The following is a 24,212-nucleotide window of genomic DNA, read 5'->3' on the forward strand; positions in this document are numbered from 1 at the left end:
TACGGCACACGAGTTGCTCAAAAGTTTGACCTCATCGGACCTGCTTGACAACACACGGTGCAAAATAAATACAAAAACCCTGGACTGCATTTTGGTCAAGGTTTTTGGTCTCAATTGACAAAAAAGGTTTACAGTTACTCCAGTTTGTGTGTGCCGTGCCAACTATGAACAATTATTCTCAGCACACACAGGAAAAAGAGACTTGATGCTTATAGCATCAATTGAAGACTGTATAGGTACGTGACAGACTTCATCTCCAAGTTTAGGTAAGAGAATCAAAGTTTTACATTAATTTGAAATTAGGTCAGATTATGAAACAGATTAGACTATAATTTGAATTTCAATATTTTTTTTGTCATTGTTTTGTTGAATGTTTTTTGTTGAAAACGTTTGGGTTTGGAAATGTGTATCGTGCGACCCATTCAGTTTTTCTCTTAAGCGGTATTGAAAATGAATGGTTGGTTTGGAATTATTTCAAATATGAACGGAATATTTTGACATCCTAAATGAAAATTCTGTATTTGTTTTGCACGCCACTTGGAATGGGTAGGTTTATAAGCATGCAAAAATTCTCTAAACAAATTGTTTGTTTCGGTTAGTACATTGTCATCATTCATCACAATTTTATATCATGCTCTGTTAACACATGCCCTGCCGAAATGGGCAACGGGATGAAGCAATTTGCTTATCTAGTCCCTATAGTCCCTCATTTTCCAAAAAAAAAAAAAAAAAAAAGAAAGAAAGAAAGAAACCCGAATACTTGCAGTTACAACAAAAGCCGCTAGGGGACTCTAACGCTCTTTGATTTTCAGTGAATATACATAAACCAGTTCGCTTTGACCATTTGACCTAAATATTTGATATCGAGATGCTTTTTTGTAGAATGACATGAACAATTGGCAGGTCATAGGACAAACAGCATTCAAAAAGCCTACCAAAAGATTCACTGGTTATACAATTTGTATCATTTTCAACAAGGCTTTATGGTTTCCATTATGGTTGGACAGATAGGGTAATTCCACGAATGGTGTTACCTTGGAAACAAGCATGTTGCAAAATCCTGTGGAGAATCACGAGAAATAATCCTTCATGTGTGGAGCATGACGCATAAAAATGCTCTCCTTCGAGTATGTGACGTTCATTTCCGTATGTCTCGGTGCTGCATACAGTGATTGTGAATCAGGAAGCAAGAATTCACTCAGTGATTGGACTTGTATTAAGATAAGTTTTATTTCTTTCCATATTTATTATCATTAGGTGTAATGTCCTTTGTGTGCAGACATCCAACCATCACGGTAACACATCGGCACGACAAGATTGGTCAGTAATGGATAAATTCTACTCACACTTAACACACCCATTTTTATGACTTTGTCAAGACATTTTTTTTTTTTCTGTTCAGTAAAGTATTAGTAAGAGGAAAACATAATGCTTTCATGGACATTCTCGGGTTTAAATCAACAAGACATAAATTAAAAGAGAAAATAAAAACACGTACAGTAGTTGAAGTGAGCTCCGATGATGGATATTTTTTTTCCATAAAGTTAGGTGCCCTTAAAGCACTAGACTTCCACCAACATGAAACAAAAATAATCTCAGTCTTTAAATAAGAAATAGCTGACAATATAAAAATACATGGCAATATACTGTAGTTTGTTAAATAAAAGCAATAATTCATATATAAAATATATTGAGGTGTATAAAAATATGCCTTACAACTTTTTGAAAAGGACAACAGCCGTACGCTTTTTGTCTGCAGCTTCGGAACATCACACAGTCAAGCACAAGAGTCCAACGTATTGTACAATCAACCGACAAGCATTCACCACACTCACTTGACAAATAAAGCATCCTGGATCATTTTCATGTGACTATTTTTTTTTTTTTTCTTCAGACAAAACATACACAAATATAGAAGGTAAGGAAGGTTGTAAGCTTAAAGCAGTATACAATGAACAGACCCAAAAATAAATTCCTCTTAAGAGATTGGAATCGTTGATATCAGTGTATCTTTGGAGAGAGGGAGAGAGGATGGTGAGGGAGACACATTTTTCAAACGTTTGTGTCACTTCACCTGTGTAACAGTATTTAAGCCCACTGAGATCAGAACATGCACAGGCAGTGTCAGCTATCCTAAAGAAGAAAGTAGGGATGCACCGAAGATTCAGTCGTTGAACATTTCAAATGGCCTGAAACTGCATTTTCGTTTTTCAGCCGAAAAATTTAATGTCCGAAACGGGATGTTGCGGTGAAACCTTTCAAGCAAGCCCAGTGGAACGAGTGTGAAACGACGGTTTCGGGCCAGCGTGGTACTGACTTAAAGTTTGTAGGTAACAATTTTTTTTGGGGGGGCGTCCATCCAAGGAGGCTGTTTAGGCCGCTTAGAAAGCTAGTTGGCTGGCCACGATGACAGGGAGGTTGTTGGGCACTGACTTGGAACTTAGGGTAAAATTAGACTCAGAAGAGAAAAGGGGATGGGGCCAATCCAGTAGGGAGTAGCGGTGACAACTCACAACTGAGTGGTCGCCCATGCATCAACTGAGCGGTAGGTGAGGAACTGAGTCTTAAATTCTTCTGCAGTGACAGCCGGCCATTGGCCCAGGGCAAGATGGCCGCCCGGCCGGGGAGGACTGCCTCTCCGGCAGCCATCAAAGTGGGCGCATTACTCAGAAAGAACCTGACAGCTCGCACAAATTTGGCAAAGTATTGATATTGGTCCAGCCATGAAAATGTAATATATATTTTTTTTAAAGATATGGCAATTTCTATGTTTTGGTCTTTGTTATTTTGGCCTTGGGTTCTTCATGTTCAGTTGTGCTTACGAAGGAAAAGTTTCATTACGGTGCATCCCTAAAAGAAAGCAAAAGAGAAATCTAACCCGAAAGCCGGGACAAGAGGCAGGAAAGAGAGCTCGAATGGCCGCCAACGTGAACATGCAGTGTTGTCTACAGACGACGCAGTTTAGGCCCGAGCTGCAAGTCTACCCATATCGTTTCCCCTCACGATTGATGTGTATTTTCCTTTGGGAGTGTTTTTATTTTCCCTGCTACCTCCTGTCCGGGCAGTGTTGGTCTAGTCTAGCCCACGCTAAAGCCCCCGTCCGTCTCCCTGAGCACCTCTCCTCCTCGTCTTCCTCCAGGCGCAGAACGATAGCACAGGCTCAACACTCACTCCCCATCGCACGGTAGAACACCGTCCTCGCTGGCTCGGGAGGGCACCAGTGTGCCCAGCTCGTCCACGCACCAGCAGTGGCCGCGGTGCATGCCTTTGGAAGAGCGACACTGGACAGGATGGTGGGAGAGAAAAAAAATGCCATGTCAAAACACAATCGTGATTAGACCGTTAGACTACGCCAAATTTAAATTTCTGGTTGGTTTAATTCAAGATGCCAAGTCAATACAGGGCCAGTATCGCTGATATACCAATACTTTACATAATTGAGATGGATCAAACTTCCCATTACTGTTTTTGTGATGTTTTTTGTTGTTAGATTGTTTAAAGATAGGAGATGATTAAAACTAAAATTATTCGTTAATATAAAATTCCACCTTTCTGGATATGTCTGGATATTTTTTTAAATCGTGATAAGCAAAAACAAATTATTTTTTCCAAGTATTGTTTAGAAACTACCATGCATTTTTTTTTAATATAATGGTCTTTTCTGCATATTATAAAATAAATAAATAAACGTATTCCACTATTCTTGAAAAAAACCTCATTGTCTAAGAGGCCCACCACAGGCTGAATGTAGCTGAACTGTAGAATCGCAAACAAAATGCAGTCTGCAAAAAACTGCGATCCCTGGTGTTCATATTGGGAAACATTTGAGGTGCCATAAATCCTGTATTATATTAGTATTACTTGAACCACAACATGACACGGTTGATTGGCCTGGTCAATGTATAGATCCTAACACAAAGAGGATATATTTCTCTTTCTGGGTATATTTCTTGAAGGAATGGAAGTGACAAGTTGTGCAATTATATTACAAGATTAGTTCAGATCTGAAAATTCAAATATAATGTTAGTTTGTCTACGCCAACGTAGTAGAAGCTTTTTAATATTCAAATTTCATCTCTTGGGACTATTAAATTTAATTTTCTGAGAGTGAGAGGAAGGTAACAATTGATTTTCTGATCCAGTTTTGGCACCAACACTGTGCTCACATGACAAATTTGGAGCATTCCCGACCTTACCTGCTTTTTTCTGTAGAAGCCTCGCGTGTCACAGTTGGGTATGTAGATGTCGCGGTCCGACTGGATGACGGTCAGCTGCAAACCTCTCAGGACGTTGTTGAGCAGTTTGCGACACGGCGCCTGAAAAAGCAAGGCTGAGTGAAACCAGGGGGGCAAAGCTCGAGAGTCGGGTCAGATGTTCACTGATGTCGCATTACAGCCAGAAATATGTTTACACGACACGATGCTTCGGATGTTTCGGGTGCTTCTAAGTGATCAATAATCCCCCTTTAAAAAGCCTCTCGGGTAAAACTCTACGCATTTTGTGTGGCCTTTGTCATCGTGCTGAAATAATTGTGCCGCATAGCAGCGCACGCATCATGCGTACACTGTAACGCCATGCTCGTGCAAAGCTGGCCAATAAAGCGTTTTAAAACTACACATCCAATCTGACGTTTATCAGTGTGACCTCATCTGGGAAGTCGTGACGGTGAATCGCCTTCACTAATTGTACATTACGAGAGAATAAAGACAACTTACTTTTTCAATGTCATCGCTGTGTGAAGGATGAGGACCTGGGAGAAAAGCATACACGGAAACAACGTTAAGCATCTACCAAGAGTAGGAACACTTTGCCTAGCTGTGTCCGCACAAAAAAAATTCAAACGGTGGCACAGATATATTAATCAATCTATGGATGGATGGGCGGTCGTCTGTAGTGAGGAAGATGATTTTTTCAGCCGACGGAGTCTCTGTTTGGCGGTATAAAGCTTCTCCATCAGAACGTTAGTGGAGCGTTCACATTGACGGCAAACGTATGTCATCGTTTTCTTCGGACGCTTGTCACGGCGCCTCGCTGGAACCTCGTTCGTCCGCGTCTGTCACACAACTTGCTAACAAATTGCGAGTGGGTCGAAATAACGAATGAGTGGAGCGAGGCACTGCAGAGCAGCGCCGGATGATGCGTGCGACAACGGGCCTCGGTGTACAGCGACCGCATGTGTGTGTGCGGCAGGCGACCTATGTATGCATAGGTGGAGGTCACATGTAAAGGAGGCGCATCTTACCTGTGGGGTGGGGCCGCTCGGTGGGACTGGTCCTGCTGTGCTTGACACAAATGCCCCTGCCCTGCAAGAGAGCCTGCAGGGGGCTGTGCTCCCTGGGTGGGGGGACGCAGCGGAGCCCCTTGGCACAGCTGAGGGTGTACACACCACAGGGCTCCCCCTGGGCCAACAGCGACGTGCTGCCGGCAAGGTTGTGCTCCCTGGGGGGCCTACCCGCCCCCAGTGGATCCCTGCAGCTAGGACAGACCTTGAAGGGGCCCAAACGGTTCGCTCCCGTCCATGATCCCCAGTGAACAATCAGCAATAAGACAACGCTAGTGAAGTTACAAAGCAAAGGCATTTCTCAGATTCTCCACACTGACAGGTAAATGTGGCTGAAGCTAGAGCTCCCCTCTGCTCTTTCTCTCTCCCCCTTTTTTTTTTTCACTCGCCCTCCCTCTTCTAGGACAGCAGCTATCCTCGGTGCCGAGTCCCCTGCGGTGCCAGAGGAGACGAACAGAGCTCGAGAGAGAGGCGGCACGGCGCCGGCTTTTAAAGATCTGAAAGGCGGTGAGTGAGTGAGAGAGAGGGAGAGCGGGCGCAGCTATGACACCTTCAGGGGCTGGGACTCACAGAGAGAGAGAGAGAGAGAGAGAGAGAGAGAGGGGGGAGGACAAGAAGGAGGTGGCAGGGAGGGACAGAGGAAGAGGGGGGTGGATGCTGTCCCTTTCACAAATGATCCAAATACTCACACATGCAATATTCATCTCATCTCATTCTGCAAGTAGACAACCTATTCCACCGTTTCCGATGCCACGGGAGGGTCCGGAAGAACATGTCATGCTAACAAATATGAGCACACCTCCATCTCCATCGCCTCTGCACAGCCGCCTGATATTTCAGTCGGGGAGGGGGTGGGGGGGGGACAGACAACGTTCCCTGTGGCAACACTTGAGAAAATGACAGGCGCCAAATTAGGTCAATTTGCACACAGAAAAGAATTTGGCACGCACAAGTGAGTACCGATCCACATCCAGGACTGTCGATGGACTTGAAGAGTAATCATCTAAATTGTTAAGGCCAGCTCCTGGTCCCCCGTGGACAATCTGCTGGCTAAAAATAGCACAAGCTATTTTGGACAAACATGGATCACTCGTGTCACCTTCACCTTTCTCCTCCAAATGCCACCGCAAAACGCTCGGTCCAGCTGTCCCCGACATCACAATACCCGCATCATTTGGCTGTGGGATAATGTCACCGTGTCACATTTGTGGCTGCTCAAGAAGTCAAATGAATGGAACCAGCGCATCATTCTTCAATCATTGGTTCACAACTGCGGTGACCCTGTGACCCGCATTTTGCCATTGTCGCGTGACAGATATTAGGAGCGATAAAGAACATTTATTAATCCAAAGCAGCCTTTGAAAACAATTATGTACAAAGTACTCGAAAAATTAACATCTTGGCATCTGTTCCTCTCAGGAAAATGCAACATCAATCTTTTTTTTTTTTTTTTTTAACTATCTTAATGAGAAAGACTGTAGATGGGCTAACACAATGATGCAAATGATTATTAAGATTCTCTTTAATGATGTCATTACCGTAATTTTTTATTTTACATGCTATATGCACCGCTGTACTCTGAGCATGACCATTTCAAAAGAGTACAAAGTGTTTCAGCGGCAAGAATCGTTATTGGCCCTCCTCTTAGTTGGCTAACTTGTAATGCTAGCGGTATCCAATTTCCTCCAGAATACTATATGTGCTCAGGATCTGGCCGAAGGGCTTTGGAGTCCGTGCACACAAATGCGCTCTATGTGCCGAAGGGTCAGAGTGGACGTCAAGGCGCGGCAGAGCGGATACGTATCCCCGTCGGTCCACGAGAATTCATTTGGAACAGGAGGCCAAAAATGACACCGTTATCTGCGGCTCGCAGGTTGTATTGATCTTGGCGCGGATGGCTAAAATCACCTGCTGACTCGCGTTCGCATCAGTTTGCAGACTTCAGCATTAGTCTGCATATCTGGCATACTCGGAGGACATTTCGAGACAAGCGGCAGACCAAGTGGGGCTCTGTGCGTCCACATTTCCCAGGATGATTCTTTTTTTGAACTACTGTCAACATGGCAACCGGTGTCAACACAGGATCAACGTCCTTAATTCCACTGACATTTTTTCAAGTAGGGCTGTCAAAATAAATGCTATGGCCCAATTGGATTATCATTTTGTGTTTAGTCAGACGATAAGTAAATGAAAATAGTTAGACGATAAGTAAATGAAAACAAAACAAAAATAATAATTGCAGTGAATGAACTCAAAAGACCCCGTCCGTCCGTGACTGTACTGTAACCCCCCCCCCCTCAAGTTTAACCCAACAATCTCAGAATTAGATGAAACTTGGTTTATTTGCTTAGTATGATCTTTCAATGGCCAATCCAAAATATTATATCAGTGGTTTGGGAGATATGGCCCGCCGAATGTTTTGAAGATTTTGGCAAAACTGCGCATGGAAACCAACCGTTCCACTCGAGTATCTTGGGAATTACTGGGGCAATTTTCTTTTAGGATTGTGGGATGATGAGGCCACCTAACCTTTTGACCCTGACCTTGAATTTCAACTTATAGACCACTCGATTTATGAGACAAAATGTCCTGAAATTCAATGTCTGCTTTGACCAAGGTTGGAAGTGTCACTTTGTCTTTGTCAAGGACATTACCTGCGTCCTACTTTGAATAATTGACTACATTTGTAGCATTTTTAGTTGCTGAATAATGCTGCTCTGTGAACAGCAGAGATCCTTCAAAAAATTTTCACAGTTCTGTTACCCCTCTAAAATGATCACTGATCTCTGTTCAATCCGTGAGCACATTTTTAAGTTAGTCGTTTTGTTGAATTATAAAACCAAACGCAAAACAATAAGCTATTATCCCAAAACTGAACAGTGTACCTTAAAAACAAAAGAAATATTTAAGTTGTTTGATTAGGAAAATTTTCATGGGAAAAAAAAAGTGTTCAGCTGGCAAGGATGACACTTAGGGAAAAACTGGGCCAGTAAATGCCAAATTGCAAATATAATTGGCAATTGATGAAAATGATTGACTGTCATTTTTTTTTTTAGATACTTTGTATATGTTGCAGATGTGACATTATGATGATAGACATGATCAATTCTGACTTCTATTTGTATCAAAATAGCTGTATTATATGTAATATATTCATGTTCTGTGGCAAACCTGTTCCCATTGCTACAATTTGCTGTCTCATGAATGGATGATGAGTCATTGCAAGGCTGTTATGTTCACTGACATTGATTTCATTTGAATTGTTCTTTCCTCATGAATAACCATGTGAGCCTGTACTTAAAAGTGGCTTGATGCTGTTTGAATCAATAATGTCAATGCACTTTTACTTAAAAGTTGCGCACACACACACTTGCGCACACACTCGCGCGCACACTCACGCTCTCCGTGTTAACCTGTAATTTATTCCCTTTAGTTACCAAGGGAACTCAGAAGAAGTGGGTTGCTATGTGGCTGGCCATCCTTTGTCAAAAGGAAATTGCTACTTTGAGGTACAGTCAGGCTCTGCGGTAGATGCTTTCAGACTTGAGTGCTTGTTGAGTCGCCTTCTAGCATCTCAGCAACTCATACATGATAATTGTGAATATTTGAACATTTGAGCATTACCAGATGGCAGAGTAAAGAATAAATTATTGTCCCAAAAAGTATTATTGAGGGATTTTGCAGAGCCTTGCCATGGTTTTATCAAGTAGATAAATAAATTGTTTTTTTTTTTTTATACATTATTATAATTAATGACTATTTTGATCATTGTCATTGAGAGCCCAAAAGTTAAAATTGTCAAAATCTTGCGGCATAAGCCGTGATTGCTGCCATTTCAGGCTCAAAATGCATTGTGTCACCCCCTGAAGACAAACGTGGGGGAATCCGAAATCAGCAGGGCGGCAGAACAGAAAGTCCATGCTCACGTTGTCTTCATTCCTCTGATGCCTTTTCTTTTTATGTCCCATTTTTCTGCTAACAACAAACTATCACAACTGCCTCCTCTTCGTCCGCCATATTTGTTTCTTCCGAAGTCACGAGAGGTTTTGTAAGATTTCCCCTCTGACGCGTGGGGTCTCTCAGAGGTTGGAAGTCGGGCGACAATTTCAAAATCTTGTCGTGTGAAGCGGGCTTAAAGTATTCCTTTGAAGATGCCACACAAAAAACGACAAAGTTGACTTTGTGCTCGGATCGTATCGAGGGGCCTCTCCATTTGTGCCTGACATTTCCTGTAAAACGCAATGTCTGACGCACTCATTGAAAGTTTTCAAGTTTGTAGTGAAATGAGACGTCACATTCAGAACTCGATATGTCCCCTTGACATTTAAACAAGCCCGACCCAATACAAGTATGCGGCTATTTTATTTTCTGCAATGAATTTCTCCAGCTGTGACGCACATGCTGTCCACTTATCTCAAACATTCAGGAGCTTTTCTTCTATTAAAGGTCAGGCTGCTGTCAAAGTACGCATCGTGACTTTCCTACTGTTTCTCCTGGCTTGGCTTTCACGTGGGCTCCATTTCACCTTCTTCAAACATGCGCAACATTCCGCTGGGCTCACCGCATTGGTTTGAGAAGCTCGTTTGTCAGGCTCATCACTGAGCACATTCCTATCCTTGTAGAGCAAAAAAAGCGCCTCTTAAGATGGATTAGTCAGTGAACGAGCTTGGAGATCTAAACAAGAAGGCATGTATTTCTAGTTTGAGAATACACAGTGGTGACAGAACACACAAAATGCCAGCGCAGTCCTAGCATATCCTATACGTATATACGTACGCCATATGTTGGCAACGAACACAACTCACCTCACTCAATAATAAACACATTTTTAACATGTCATCGATGTCTTTTTAATGCCACTCCTAGTAAAGTCTATTGTCAAACTACACCCAAAAAGCAATCACGTGGTTTGTTCATATTTAAAGGGTTAAAGTCCCACAACATAGAAGCTAATTACCATTAGCGACCAGGTTGAAAGGCTATGGTTATTTTGCATTCAAAATAACCAGAGCCTTTCAACCTGGTCGCTAAATGCTAATGGTAATTAGCTTCTATGTCGTGGGACTTTAGCCCTTTAAATATTAACAAACAACCAGGCAGTACGTTAACAATCACATCACCTTTTAAAAGAGTTCAATATTCCTTGTTTTCCTCCCGATAATGTCTAGCTAGATCTTTGCAAATTTGTGATGAAAACGAGCCCCTATGGCCTGTCAAAATTTGGGACACTTTTTGGGATTCAGGATTTGCACACTAAATTTTGGACCCCATTTGTAGGCCCTCATCTTTTGTTTTAAATTAGGTACACAAAATTGCTATAATCTATGTATGTATTCTGAACCCGTCTATCAGAATCTGCATTTCAAAATAGCACAGGTGTACTTTTCTGTAGAGATATTAGCCCTTTAAGGGTAAAAAAAAAAAAAGAGGTCCATAGCTGCAGGCCACCACCGAGCGTCTGCTGAAGCAGCTGCCGGCTCGGGGTCACGCCGATCACATTACAGAGTTCGAGTCTCCATCTCCACCAGCAGTAATCTATAAAATCACGTTTTGTCCCTTTTCAGTCTAGAGCAGTAGATGTTTCTTCCCTGGGAGGGCTGTTAGGATGGTTTAACCAAATGTTTAATTGTCTCGTCATATCATTATTACACAAAAAAAATGATAGATGTCAATGATAGCAGTTTCTTCAATTATTGTTCCAGTTATTGTAAAAAAAAATCTTTCAAAATCTCATTTATTGCAAATGAGAAACATTTTGATAAAGAGTTTAGCTAGGGTCATGACTGACATTTTTTGCTTTCACGGGCCACATAAATTGTTGCAGTTGGCTGGATCTGGCCCCCGGGCCTCCAGTTTGATTGCTGTAGTCTTGAGCAACCATACACTACAAGCATCTTCTACTTCATGAACAGAGGTCGCTGGTTGCAGGTGGTGGAAATACATATGATGATTATTAATGATAGTTTTAAGGGAAAAAAATTGCATCGATTAATTCTTGTGGTTTGCGTAAAATTACATTTCAGGGCAGATTTGATGGTGCGAAAATCACCTGTCACAATAAACCCATACTTAAAGTCGTACAGCATTTTTCATCTCCTAAATGCAGCTTGTTGTCTGTCAGCTCTCCTTCTGGCTTATCATTTGGCTTTATTTTTCCTAACGTGTGGTTTTACTTTTTGACCACCGTCTGGCATAACACAATAAGACTTTTTTTTTTTTCAGACTTGAATCTCATATAAAATATTTTTTGTACACTGTCCCTGTGTGGCCCAGTTGCAAATGTTCCACAAACGGCTGGTCTAACAAATTGTGTATATATACATACATAAATCACAAGAGCGGTTCTTTATGTTCCTTGTGCTGAGTGATGCCTTTTGAAAGAGCACTGATAAAACATTGAGTTGAATGTCTTCTGACAGAGCGAGATTACCTTGTTGAGTCACAGTTGCTCCCAGTTTGCTGTTTGGGTTGCGCTTAATAAAATCCTCAAAGTGTCAGCCGTTTAGTCACTATACCCTTTAATGTTTGGGCGAAGCTCGAGGCTTCGGTTTATATAATGTCGTAATCTGTGCCTGCCTGTGTCTGATCTCGATGGCGTAACAATGTTTTAACTTTTAAAGGCAATAGTCACTGTTCTTTTGAGTCCTCTTTTATTGCCGAATTTCGATTATTCACCTGCAGCCATCAAAATTGGCCATCTGTCAAACTTACACAATATTTTTTTTCACATTTTATTACAAAAACAACCCTAATGGCAAAACATTTTTTACAAGAAAACAAACTAAAATGCGAGATCTGGCCAATCGGAGGCCAACTTCCTCTGTTCTGCCTCCTCAGCCAATCATTGTAGGCCACCTTAGTCTCTGCAGCGATCCTCCTCAGGATAAGAGCAGTCACGCCACATACGCTCGCACACAACACAACACAACACAACACAACACAACACAAGAGACAGCAGCTCATACAGACTCAAAAAATATGTCCTCCGGCCAGAGCCATAACAAAATATTATTGTAAAAATGGAGTTGTCTGACTCAATGAATAAATTGCTTTCCTGCAATGGAAATGATCTTATGAGGCCACTATGTGGTAGGAACTTAACGACAGTACACGATGAATGCCATCTGCAGTACATCAATGTGTTTTATGCAATTAACAGTGCAGAAAATGCTGAAATATAAAGGGATTCTTCAAAATGTTCATTGGCTTCTAAAGTTAAAGCAGATGTTTTGCAAAGATGCTTTGCCTTCTGGGTTAGAACAATTGGCACCAATACCTAACTTAGATTTCATAAAAAATTAGATCACCATTGTGGCAATACATAATCATATATGTATATGCCTATAATTAACATGATACAGCTCCTTTAAGCAAGCATTCTGAATTATTAATTGATAATGGTTCATTTGATAATCAATTACTTTTTGAATAATCGACTAATTCTTGGTAGTTTCACAAAATATCTTCATTAAATTCAACAAAAGTTAATTGTGTACAGTTCTCAATACAAATGTGCCCAGCCCTTTGAAAAGTAAGCTTTTCAATCAGAATTCTTTTGATTATTATTATTATTTTTTTTTTAATGTAAGTTAGTCTTGCCTTTTTATTTTTTAACAGTAAGACACAAAGATGATGAAAATTCTTTATTTTGTTTTTCTGTTTTAAATGTAGTTAGTCTTGGCTTTTTTTTTTTAAACAGTAAGACACAAAGATGAGGAAAATTCTTTATTTAGTTTTTTTGTTTTAAATGTAGTTAGTCTTGGCTTTTTTTTTTAAACAGTAAGACACAAAGATGATGAAAAATCTTTATTTTTTTGTTTTTTGTTTTAAATGGAGTTAGTCTTGGCTTTTTTTTTTTTCTCAACAGTAAGACACAAAGATGAGGAAACATTTTGTTTTCTGATTAAACATCTGAGTGTTGCATGCCCCACAAGTCTGAGGATGGGAGAAAAGCAAGTGAAAAGCTGAAAGCTTTCTGGAGAATGTTGTAAAAACATTCTTATGTTTTCTTCCACTTTCACGGTTCCAGTCAAAGACTTGGGGAGTATTTTATGTTGAACTGTCCGCTGTCTAATTTTAGCTGAAAGAAAATATTGAATTTCTGCTAGTTTTACATCTGGCAACCCAAGTGGTGGATGGGGGCAGCCAATGTTTTGCCATGTCATTTCAATCTGCAGAACGATGGATCTCCCCATGTTATCTCTTCAGAAACTCATATGGTATTTTGTATTTGTGGTTTCCACAAGAAGTGATGGCACCCCATAAGGCTTGGTCCCCATCCAGAATGTCCTTTTTTTTCTTGCCTCAAGTTTATATTGTTACTTTGACTGTCCCAGTCACACGTACGAGTAATCTTCTTCACATTCTTTTTGTTCCAATTAATTGTAGGGTTAAAATTTTTTTTAGTTATCATATCTATATTAAAAAGAGCGGACAGTACCTACTCTAATCTTCTAAGCCATGGGTGTCAAACTCAAGGCCCGGGGGCCAGATGTGGCCCGCCACATAATGTTATGTCGCCCCAAGACGAATTTTGCATCGACTTTGTATCATTACTAAAATTACAAAGTGTCTTCACTTTAAAAAAAAAAAGATATTGCTTGCTATTTTTACTACCATTCGTCTTTTAAAAATTTTGAACAGTTTTTACAACTCTGATTTCAAAACTAGTTATTCATCAGTTTGTTTTGTAGCTTATACTGTATATAGAAGACGTTGATGCGGCCCGCGACAAAAATGAGTTGAACACCCCTACTCTAAGCCATTAATACATGATCAAAATGGTTGAGTCATTTGATAACGAGTGAGTCGCTGATTAATCGATGAATCGTTGCTCTTCTGCACTCACCTCTCTTTCTCGCGCACTTTCACAACTGCAGCTCTAACAAAATACAGCAGATAAATAACAATGATAATCAAATAATTTGAGACTCCAAAACCAATGGGAAAATGACATGCAGTATGAACTACTAGACTCTTGACGGCCAGTACGAAAGCAGCTACGGGTTCCTCTCCAACCAGCCAGAGTATCATCCCGACGACTTCGTGATTGTTCTGTTGCCACGGATAAATAAATAACACCTCCGCTACAGCTCAGCAGCAAAGTAGACTTTACACGTTGCTATTTGATGAAGTTGTTGTAATCAGTGTTCCGGTTGATTGCTGTCCTTGCTGATTTCAACACGGACGGGGCGAGTGACAGAATATCTCCGCAAGACAAATGACTTTTCTGACTGGTATGCCTTTGAAGAGGCCACACTTGTTAAGTGCGAAACCGCAGAAGGCACAGAGAACAATGGCGCCAGTGACTTGTCTACAGTGCAGATTTGCCATCCTGTTTAGATAGGTGGCCTATCTGATCACGGATGTCTTTCTACTATCATCATACCCTCGTTTGGTTGTTAAACATTTTCCTTTCTCGCTGTTTATGCCACTTTCGCTTGGCTTTTTCTTTGTGTCTGTCAGTGAGAGGCGTACGTACTTGATTGTCGTTGAAATGCCACTCGAAATAAACAACAGTTAAGTAATCAAATGTCGCGGATAATGTACTCAACACTATGTAAAGTCTTTCGAGGAAAAAAAAAAAAAAACAATGTAAGTGACAAGTAGCAACCATCTTTGTGGAATTTTCTCAAAGGCAAACATAGAATGAGCGCTTCGGATACCTCAATATACTCTGGAAAGGAATAGTAAAGTACCTGATGTATTCAAATAATAATAATAGTAACTTGGATTTATATAGCACTGAGAGACTTCCCGAGGGTGGGGTGATTATAGTGCTTAGACTTCTCTTCTTCATAAATACTGTTCCATTTGCGGTAGTTATAGGGAAAGTCAACCCCAAAATGTTCTTTGAAGTAATATGTTTTATAAAACATTGCTCACCACTGAACCGTAATTGATTGTGACCTGAGAGTTGGCAACTGTGATGTCATTTTCAGTCGACAACAAGTGGCAAAATGTTAGCCGAGATGGCTAAAAAGCAAGTGGCCATTGCCCGTTTGATTCATAATCCACAAACTGAACATTCATCAGAACACTGTTTCAAATAGTTGAGCCGGACATACAATATATTATTGTAAAGATGGTTTTGGGATTGACTTGCCTTTTACGTTAAGTTTTTAGGGCAAGTGACGGCATTGGAAACATTATGGTCATATTGGGGAACCTGTCAGACTTTCGCCCAGTAGGAGCTTATTGGTGGATATATTGAAATGAAACATATTGAAGTTACTTATTTTATATTGAAGAAACGTATTGGTGGATATATTGAAATGAAATATATTGAAGTGAAACTTGTCAGCCAGTCTTGTACAGTCTGATGGTTGTGGACACAAAGTAACACTACAACGCTCAAGTTCTGCTCCTCGAGCTTATCTGGCAAAAAGCTTATCATAGAGAGGGTGAGAGGAGGGCGCCCTGATGGCCCTGATTTTGTCATTCATCATCCTCTCAGCCATAGTCTCAAGGTTGTCCAGCTCCTGTCCAATCACAGAGCGGGCCTCATAAAGGAAAGTTGGGAGTTTACTCTTCAACAGAGAGAGTGCGGACTGCATCTGAAGGATAGCTCCACAAGGGAGGAAAAGTCTCAACCTCCCATTCTACAAATATTTTGGGAAAAACAAGTCATTGTTTGAACTCCATTTAACTGATAAAGCACCGCAAGCTTTTTCAAGGGGAACTCAACCCAATGCAGCACACTATGGAAATATGTCGGCGGACAGATTTTGAGAGCGATGAATGAAGAGATTCAAACCTGTGGATAAGAAAAAAAATCAGGCAGCGGCCATCGAAGGAATTGTAGCCAAGGGTAACTGAGTTATACGTCAACTTCTTCATGAGAAAAAGATCTCAAAAAGAGATCTGCTCTCAACTCTACACTACATGTACATGCCTTTGCTCAATTTTTGCAAACTGTGTAGTTTTTCGAAATAAAACAAGCAAGAATGGTCTTACGAATTTTGTTTTAAATTTTTGAGGAAGCCAGTATAGCCAAACTACTAGAACCTTCTCAGCTGGAAGGTCTTTGACCTAGCAAAATTGCCATAATCCAGCCTTGAGGGGGCACAAACCCAACGTTTTCTCACATTTATTTCACGTATTTAATGAATGATTTATTTCGTTTGGAACTCGCATCAGATTAAGCCTCATTGCTGGCAATAATTGCTAGCTTTGACGATGCATACCGATTTGCAGGAGTGGTGTTGCTAATCAATCGTAAGTGAAGTGAATTAAAAGCCAGCGAGTGACAAGTTGTGAGTGGAAGGAAACATCGTCGACTCTCACAACTTTTAAAACTCCGTGTGATGACACTGCCAAGTGTATGCATATTGTTTTCCCATTAAGTTTGTGATTGATTGTCATAAGATGTTCACCATATAATATTTGAAGCTCTATTGCTTGTCGATACTTGGTTTCTAGACTGATTTTTTTTTCACAGTGTCCTCGCCATGGGGATGAGCTGTTGCAGTGTTTTGTTTTGGCTCATTTGTTCCACAACCTCATCAGAGTGCCGTTGTGCTTCTTAATAGGCGTCATTGTCGCTAGTGCGCGTTCGCATTGATTCGTTTCACACTTGATCAGGAATGCTGTTCAAGTTTTGCAATGGATGAGTGATGTGATCTATTTTAAGCGTCAAAAACGTGATGGGTTTTTTTGAAGAGCGTGGTATATGTTGCAGTTTTGTACGTTTTGTATGGGTCTGTTTGCAGTTTCAACAAAGTGCTGCGAGTCACTCAACACGAGTGCATTCATTCAGTGTTTTTTTTTATTTTTTATTTATTACCTCACGCCTCCCAATTTATGTATGCTGTAGCAATGATGGATTGTTTGTAATTGTGTTCTGGCACCACACTGATATTTGGAGCGTCATAACATTTATCATCTTTTCACAAATATGTGCATCCCATGGACAAGTCCGGCTTAAGCACTGGAAAGCAGCCTCGCGAAATGTGTGATTGTTTATGAGCCCCAATTTTTCCAAAAAGACACATCCATCTTACATACTTTCCAAATGAAATTGGCAGAGTCGGCGAAGGGGGCTGTTTAATTTTCACATTGTTTGAATTGCCAGCATATTTCATAAGAAGAGAACATGTTGTCTTTGAGGACTACTCAGTCATTGTAGGCCTTTGCAAAGCATTAAGAAAAAAAATATTGGATTTGACTTTGGTAAGCTGCCTCTTTAAAGGTTTCACAATGGATTTCTTGGATTGCCTTCATTTTTGAAGACTTAATTGTACAGGAGCAAGACACAAATCTTTTTCCGAATGAGTGATATTCACACAATAGTGTTACCCAATTTCATCCTTTTTTTGAGATACAAACTACCCTTTGACTGATTAATTTTTGTGGGGCTGTTGACTTTTGAACTCAAATCTGAGAAACGAGTGTTTTATGGTGGCAGTTTAACTTTAACTCCTGAAGCTTTGGACAGAAAACAAATGGTTCAGCCATATCCTCTATGTAGAACACTAATATTAGTGCTGCATTGGTAACTTCAGCGAAGAATTAGAGCTTCGCTTAAGTGATGCCGTGCCACAAAATTATTTTTAATTCTATTTAACAATGTCAATGACTGTATGTTTTTTATGTTTTAAGCACAATCTTATGGAGTGCAGTGAACGGATTAATGGCATTTCCATTCATTTCAATAGGAAAAATGATTTGAGTGCAGTTTCGAGTTAGAATTGTGGTCACAGAACAAATTCAACTTATATTGCAATGCACCAATGTATGAATTTATTTATTTATTTATTTATTTATTTATTTATTTATTTATTTTCTTTCCCAAAAGCATTTGCACAGTTCCAAAGCATTTTGGGAGCTCATTCGTAATCATCAAATGTGAGCTACTGATAACGCCAGAGGCAGTGGTAAAATGATTTTATGCAATGAGAAAGTTGAAACAAAGTTAAAACTACAAAGTTTTTGCCCTCAACAGAAAGCTTGCAGCTGCAATTCTCAATGAGGCTCTTTTTACGTTCTCTTCCATTAGGAGTGACAGGAAATTGGCAGAGCCACTCTGTAGATGTTACATCTGTCTCCCAGGCAGCAGCCCAACAAAACAAGTCTTGCACACCATCATCAATTTTCTTGCACCTGAATTACTTTGGACACGAGCAAGGTAAGGAGACTGTCAGGTATCTGAGTGAGGCACAGTTTGCTCCAGGCTACGTCTCGCGCTCCGCTTCCATTACTCAACAGCAACAAAGCAAGAAGTAGGTGTGACTGTCCATCAAGTGCAAATGCTAGTCCAAAATATCGGCTGAATTTTACTCAAGACAAAAGTAAACTTAACTGATTGGCTGAGAATTTGCATTTCATGCACATTTTTTCATGGGTGGTAATGTCTTAAATCCGGCGATCGGCTGGTGTCAATAAAAAGCTTAAAGCATACTCAGGGAGGGCAAAAACCATATCATAAACCATGCTGTTTGGCACATTCATCATTTTTCTTCCATTACAATGTTTTTACGATCGTGAGAAGCCAAAATCGAAATTACGATTACATTTCAATTAATTGCTGAGCCTGACTTCTCATATAACCGTTAAAACAAACAGCTTCATGTGAAAACAGGAAACAAATTCAAACAAATCTTGGAAATAACACCATTGATTTTCCTTTCTGCTAGTGTGCGTATGCAAACTTGCCACTTCAGCTCAAAGAACATTTTGGAATTAAAAGTGTGATTCGAGCTTTTATGAAAATGACCCATTTTTGACCCGCAAAGGAGCGGGAGTTTTTTTTGTATTTATTTCTAACTTGCTTTGAATTTGATGACTCACCAAGCAACAGACAATAACAGACGTGGAAAATAGCACACTACCCTAACTTTAATGCTTGATTTTTTTTTTTTTTTTCGATGTTGTTATTACTGATGTCTAAAGTGTTCACTCCGAGATTGAGACACACGCACACACCTGCTCGCACACGTGCAGGTGTGCGCAAACAAGAAGAATACAAGGCTAATTCTGTCCACCTCCACGTCATCTGTCATCCCGTCCTTTTAAACGGTAGGCGTATTTTTCTCATTATATTTCGGTTAATCTCAAGCGTGCAGTCACATGACACTGAAAGGATTCTCAGCTGTACGTCTTTGTGGTTGCTTAGCTGCCCACCTACTCACTTAAACACGATACCCATCCATCCTCACATGGTGACATGATGGAGCATAATGTCGACCTCAATTAATTACATAATAATTTTGGATTGCACACGCCATCTGTTTGTGGCTGTTCATACTTGCAGGATGTTCATCCGGCAATTCAGGGCCCGTCAATGTTTTCAGGGAGTCTACAAAGCAGGCGGGTAAATCCCCAAACTGTTTTAAAGCCTCTCCGTAGCTTATTTTGTGAGCCTATGGTACCAACGTTTTGGGTTGATGTAAAAGTAGCTTGGTGGTCCCCAAAAATGACAAAATGTTTAGTCTGGAGCTAGATGGTCACCTATGGAAAGAGTGGTCAAGAGGAAATGTTTCTTTTCCTTTCGCTGTAAACCAGTCGGGTCAACCTGAAAAAGGAAGAAAGTGGATGTAGGCTCAATTCAGTTTATTGTCTCTATTAAGACACAGATACAGGTTGAAAACCTTGAAACAAGGAAATAAAATTGCATTACTACTATAGACAAGTCCTTCAACTTCCAGGGACTTTATCGATCACATGAACTTAAAGTTTCAAACTTTTAGATATAGAGTCTTATGTATTAGACAGTCACAATGAATTGACCTGTCAATGAAATTGAGGCTTTTAAAGCGATGCTACACCCATGGGCTCAACCAGTGCGCCTAGTTGCTCAATGGTGGAAGCTGCCCACCGGTGCACCTAGTTGGTCTAATTATTGCCCGCAGAACCCAGTCGATGCCACCCTCTTGTGTCCAAATGAAAACATGCACTGAGAGGTAAATAGATAAGTGAATGAGAGGTACAGGTGAAAGGCCAAACTGCTTTTGACTCAACAGTAAAAATGATTCTTCATATCTCTATTATAGATCATGTCATCCATTGTATTTTTCCTGAATTTATTTCTTATGGAGGAATTTAAGAAATGTTTGAAGGCCCCGTTCCATGTTAGGAAATTCCACCAGAGATAACTCAGAGGTGTTATTCAAAAATGTAACGACCCGATTAAGGACATATTTGGGTTTCTGCGGGTGTTTACATGGACTTTCAAAACTCGAATACTGCCAATATTGGGGTTTTAAAAAGTTTATTGACTCCATGTAACCCTCGTCACTGTCCTTGTCTAATTTTAGCTGTTGATCAACGATCAAACTTGACAGGAGGTATAAGATTGGTTGGAATGATCTTTACATGCTACACAAACGTTGCAAGATCACGTGGCTGATTTTGTCCCAATGTCAATGTTCATATGAATGAATGTTCATATCTCGATTTTGATACGGTAACGATATATCGCCCTGCCCCGACTCTGATATTGTTAGGGAAGATAGTACAGACTGTGTTGACTACCTGACTTCTATAACAAAAATAAGATTTGAAAACAGACGGCATTCTGAAATTTTTAATTGTGGCCAATCCCGTAAATTCGTTGAAGCCTATTTTTCTTTTTTTTTTCCCATTCTTCTACTCTGCTTTTACTGCTCCCTTACTTAGCTGTATTGCCTTTAACAGGAACTTCCCCACCACCAGCACCTTCAATAATCTCTTTAAGCTCCCATGAGAAGGCAACTAGATATAGCGGTGTCACGCATTGCAAATAAGCCTCAATTATTGTACATTCTATTTCTCATTGTCTTGCTCACTGTTGTCTTTCTGATTCTCACACGAAATGAAATCTACCCTGTATACCTTTATTAAACAAAAAAAAAGTAGTATGTGTGTTGGCACAAAAATTCTGTATGTAGACCTTACCTGACCTCTTTCTGTCTTAAGGCCCTAAGCTTTTGAATGTACAGCGCATTTGCTTGATACGTTGTCTTTCTGTTTCGTACACAGACTGGTTGCCAGGACACTAAACAAAGAGGCTAAGTTCTGCAGTGGAATTTAGGGGTAACAAAAACAAACAAACCCCTGAAGATGTACAAGAAACTGACTGTGGTGGAGGATTAAAGACTTAGTGTCATCAAATGGATGTTTCCTCAGGCCTGGTTAGGCCTCACTCACTCTCGAGAGCAGCTCTTCCTCCCGCTGTCATGCTGACAACCCCCTAACGTGAAGCAAATTGGGCCAATTTAAGGAAAGGCAAGTTTTTTTCTCAAGTGAATTTCATACACAAGCTTATACACTGGGCATTGTTTGAATACATTTAAAACCTTTTAAGAACAGATAGATTCTTCAAACATATACCTAAATGTACACATCTCTCGTAAGTGCGCCCATCCTCCTTGTTCTGCCTGCGACAAACAAGTGACTTTATCTGTTGTATCTGTGCCTGCATGCCCCGACACAGCCGCTCTGTTGTTCTGCTCACTGGAGCCTGATCATCAACTAATGTCAGATTGTTTCTGTTATCATCTGGAGTTTAGAGGCCAGTGTTACAAACACAGACCTGCATTGGTTCCCCGCACAGCTCCAGTCCTTATTCACGAGCTTGTGCTGGTATGCGCAAACGCAATGCGTGCGACTTGACTTCCACGCTTATCTTTATATAAACCCGTTGATAACAACAACCAAAATATTTTAGAGTAACTTTCACAGTCACACTTCTCTGGGCAAAGTGGTCCACTTCAAACATGCAAGCAGGAGAGGAGGAAGGAGAAAAAGTAAAACAGGCCAAAATCCAGATTTCAGGTGGTTCAAGAGGAAATTTGCATACTAGATGTGTTTTACCCAAATGTGTGTAAAACCAAGCCTGAAGTCGACAATACAGAGGTCACTGCTCTCATTTTGCCAGGCTGGGCATTCAGGAGTCCCGGTGCCTAAATGGAGAATTACCGTATTTTTCGGACATTAAATCGTGTTTTTTTTCATAGTTTGGCTGGGGGGGTGACATACTCAGGAGTGACTTATATGTGAATTTTTTTCACAAATTTTCAAAATTCAAAAATCCGCAATTCAGTGAAACTGCGACAAACGAACTGCGATGTAGCAAGGGATTACTGTAATCTGAACTGCGGCGCATACGCTGCGGCGGTGTTTTACATAAAGGACAAAGAGCTTGAGCTGCTCCATTAAATCATATAGTGTACGTACCTTCCATGAAGAAAGAGCAAGGGTTCCATAGTGTAGTGGTTAGTGCTCTGGACTCTCGCCCCAGCCACCCGAGTTCAAATAAAAAAAAATAAAAAATTGGAAAGAGTTAGGGGTTAGGGTTAGAGCTAGGGATAGGGTTGGGGTGAGGCCTAAGGTTAGGGCCAGAGTAAGGGGTTAGGACTAGTATTTGGGCTAGGGCCAGAGTTAGGGTTAGGGCCAGGGTTAGGGTTAGGGTTAAGGTTAGAGCCAAGGTTGGGCCTAGGGTTAGGGTCTGGACTTGGGGTTAGTGTTAGGGTTGGGGTTAGGATAACGGTTAGGGTTGGGGTTAAGGTTAGGTTTAGAGCTAGGGTTAGTGCGAGAGTTAGGGTTGTGCTCGGGTTAGGGTTAGGGTTGTTAGGGTTAAAGCTACGGTTGGGGTTGCGGTTAGGGGTAGGGTTAGTGATAGGACTAGGGTCTGAGCAGGTGTGGAGCTGGAGTCGGAGATGGAGCTGAAGTCAGAGGCAGAGCTGCTGTGGAGCTGGAGTCGGAGGCGGAGCTGAAGTCAGAGGCAGGCAGAGCTGGTGAGGAGCTGGAGTCAGAGGTGGAGCTGAAGTTAGAGGCAGAGCTGGTGTGGAGCTGGTGTCGGAGTCAGAGGCAGAGCTGGAGTCGGAGGCGGAGCTGAAGTCAGAGTTGGAGTCAGAGGCAGAGCTGAAGTCAGAGGCAGAGCTGGTGTGGAGCTGGAGTTGGAGGCGGAGCTGAAGTCAGAGGCAGAGCTGATATGGAGCTAGAGTTGGAGTCAGAGGCTGCTCCATTAAACCATATAGTGTACATTCCTTCCCTGCAACACTAGTGAAGGCTTCATGGTATAGTGGATAGTGCTCTGGACTTTCACCCCAGCGACCCGAGTTCAAATCCCGGTGGGACCCAAAAAAATATTTCATCATGGAAAAGGTGTTGGAGGCGGAGCTGGTGTGGAGCTGGAGTCGGAGGAGGAGCTGAAGTCAGAGGCAGAGTTGGTGTGGAGCTGGAATTGGAGGTGGAGGTGGAGCTGAAGGCAGAGCAGGTGTGGAATTGGAATCGGAGGCAGAGCTGGAATCAGGGCGGAGCTGAAGTTGGAGGCAGAGCTGGTGTGGAGCTGGTGTCAGAGGCAGAGCTTGTGTGGAGGTGGAGTTGGTGTGAAGGTGAAGTCAGATGTGGAGCTGGAGTCGGAGCTGAAGTCAAAGGCATAGCTGGTGTGGAGCTGGAGTCGGAGATGAAGTCAGAGGCAGAGCTGGTGTGGAGCTAGAGTCAGAGACACTGCTGCAGTCGGAGATGAAGTCAGAGGCAGAGCTGGAGTTGGAGCTGAAGTCAGAGGTAAAGCTGGTGTGGAGCTGGAGGCAGAGTCAGAGGCGGAGCTGGAGTCGGAGCTGGAGTCAGAGGCAGAGCTGGTGTGGAGCTGGAGGCGGAGCTGGAGTCGGAGGAGGAGCTGAAGTCAGAGGTAGAGCTGGTGTGGAGCTGGAGTCGGAGGCGGAGCTGAAGTCAGAGGCAGAGCTGGTGTGGAACTGGAGACGGAGCTGAAGTCAGAGGCAGAGCTGGTGTGGAGTCAGAGGCAGAGCTGCAGTCGGAGCTGAAGTCAGAGGCGGAGCTGGTGTGGAGCTGGAGTCGGAGGCGGAGCTGGAGTCAGAGGCAGAGCAGGTGTGGAGCTGGAGTCAGAGGCGGAGCTGGTGTGGAGCTGGAGGCGGAGCTGAAGTCAGAGGCAGAGCTGGTGTGGAGCTGGAGGTGGAAGTCAGAGGCGGAGTCAGAGGCAGAGCTGGTGTGG

General features: G+C 41.7%; 1 protein-coding gene and 1 long non-coding RNA gene across 3 annotated transcripts; one reads left to right on the forward strand and one right to left on the reverse strand.

The window, feature by feature from the left end:
• Positions 1-48: 48 nt before the first annotated feature.
• LOC147062351 (uncharacterized) lies at positions 49-22,705 on the forward strand. Its single transcript, XR_015066094.1, has 3 exons — positions 49-266; positions 18,279-18,407; positions 21,239-22,705. It is a non-coding gene; the product is annotated as an uncharacterized LOC147062351 (long non-coding RNA).
• On the reverse strand, positions 1,185-11,784 carry igfbp6b (insulin-like growth factor binding protein 6b). 2 transcript variants are annotated; one of them, XM_085912498.1, is made up of 5 exons: positions 11,712-11,784; positions 5,243-6,459; positions 4,716-4,750; positions 4,197-4,316; positions 1,185-3,281 (listed from the first exon to the last, which is right to left on the reverse strand). In XM_085912498.1, the coding sequence occupies exons 2-5, from the start codon at positions 5,577-5,579 to the stop codon at positions 3,168-3,170; spliced, it is 606 nt and encodes a 201-aa protein (XP_085768624.1). In that variant the 5' UTR covers positions 5,580-6,459; positions 11,712-11,784; the 3' UTR covers positions 1,185-3,167. The 2 variants fall into 2 exon arrangements, with proteins under 2 accessions (XP_085768624.1, XP_085768617.1); XM_085912491.1 differs by lacking the exon at positions 11,712-11,784 and having other exon boundaries at positions 5,243-7,570.
• Positions 22,706-24,212: the final 1,507 nt, after the last annotated feature.

Source organism: Syngnathus leptorhynchus, chromosome 1 (assembly GCF_054491065.1).
Source record: "Syngnathus leptorhynchus isolate UIUO chromosome 1, UIUO_Slep, whole genome shotgun sequence".
NCBI classification, from domain to species: Eukaryota; Metazoa; Chordata; class Actinopteri; order Syngnathiformes; family Syngnathidae; genus Syngnathus; species Syngnathus leptorhynchus.

Excerpts from the sequence above, each read along its gene's own strand:
- igfbp6b (XM_085912498.1), bottom strand. The coding sequence starts at position 5,579 with ATGCCTTTGCTTTGTAACTTCACTAGCGTTGTCTTATTGCTGATTGTT. Across the intron at positions 4,317-4,715 it reads ACAGCGATGACATTGAAAAA|GCGCCGTGTCGCAAACTGCT; the intron begins GTAAGTTGTCTT and ends TTGCTTTTTCAG. Across the intron at positions 3,282-4,196 it reads GCTTCTACAGAAAAAAGCAG|TGTCGCTCTTCCAAAGGCAT; the intron begins GTAAGGTCGGGA and ends CATCCTGTCCAG.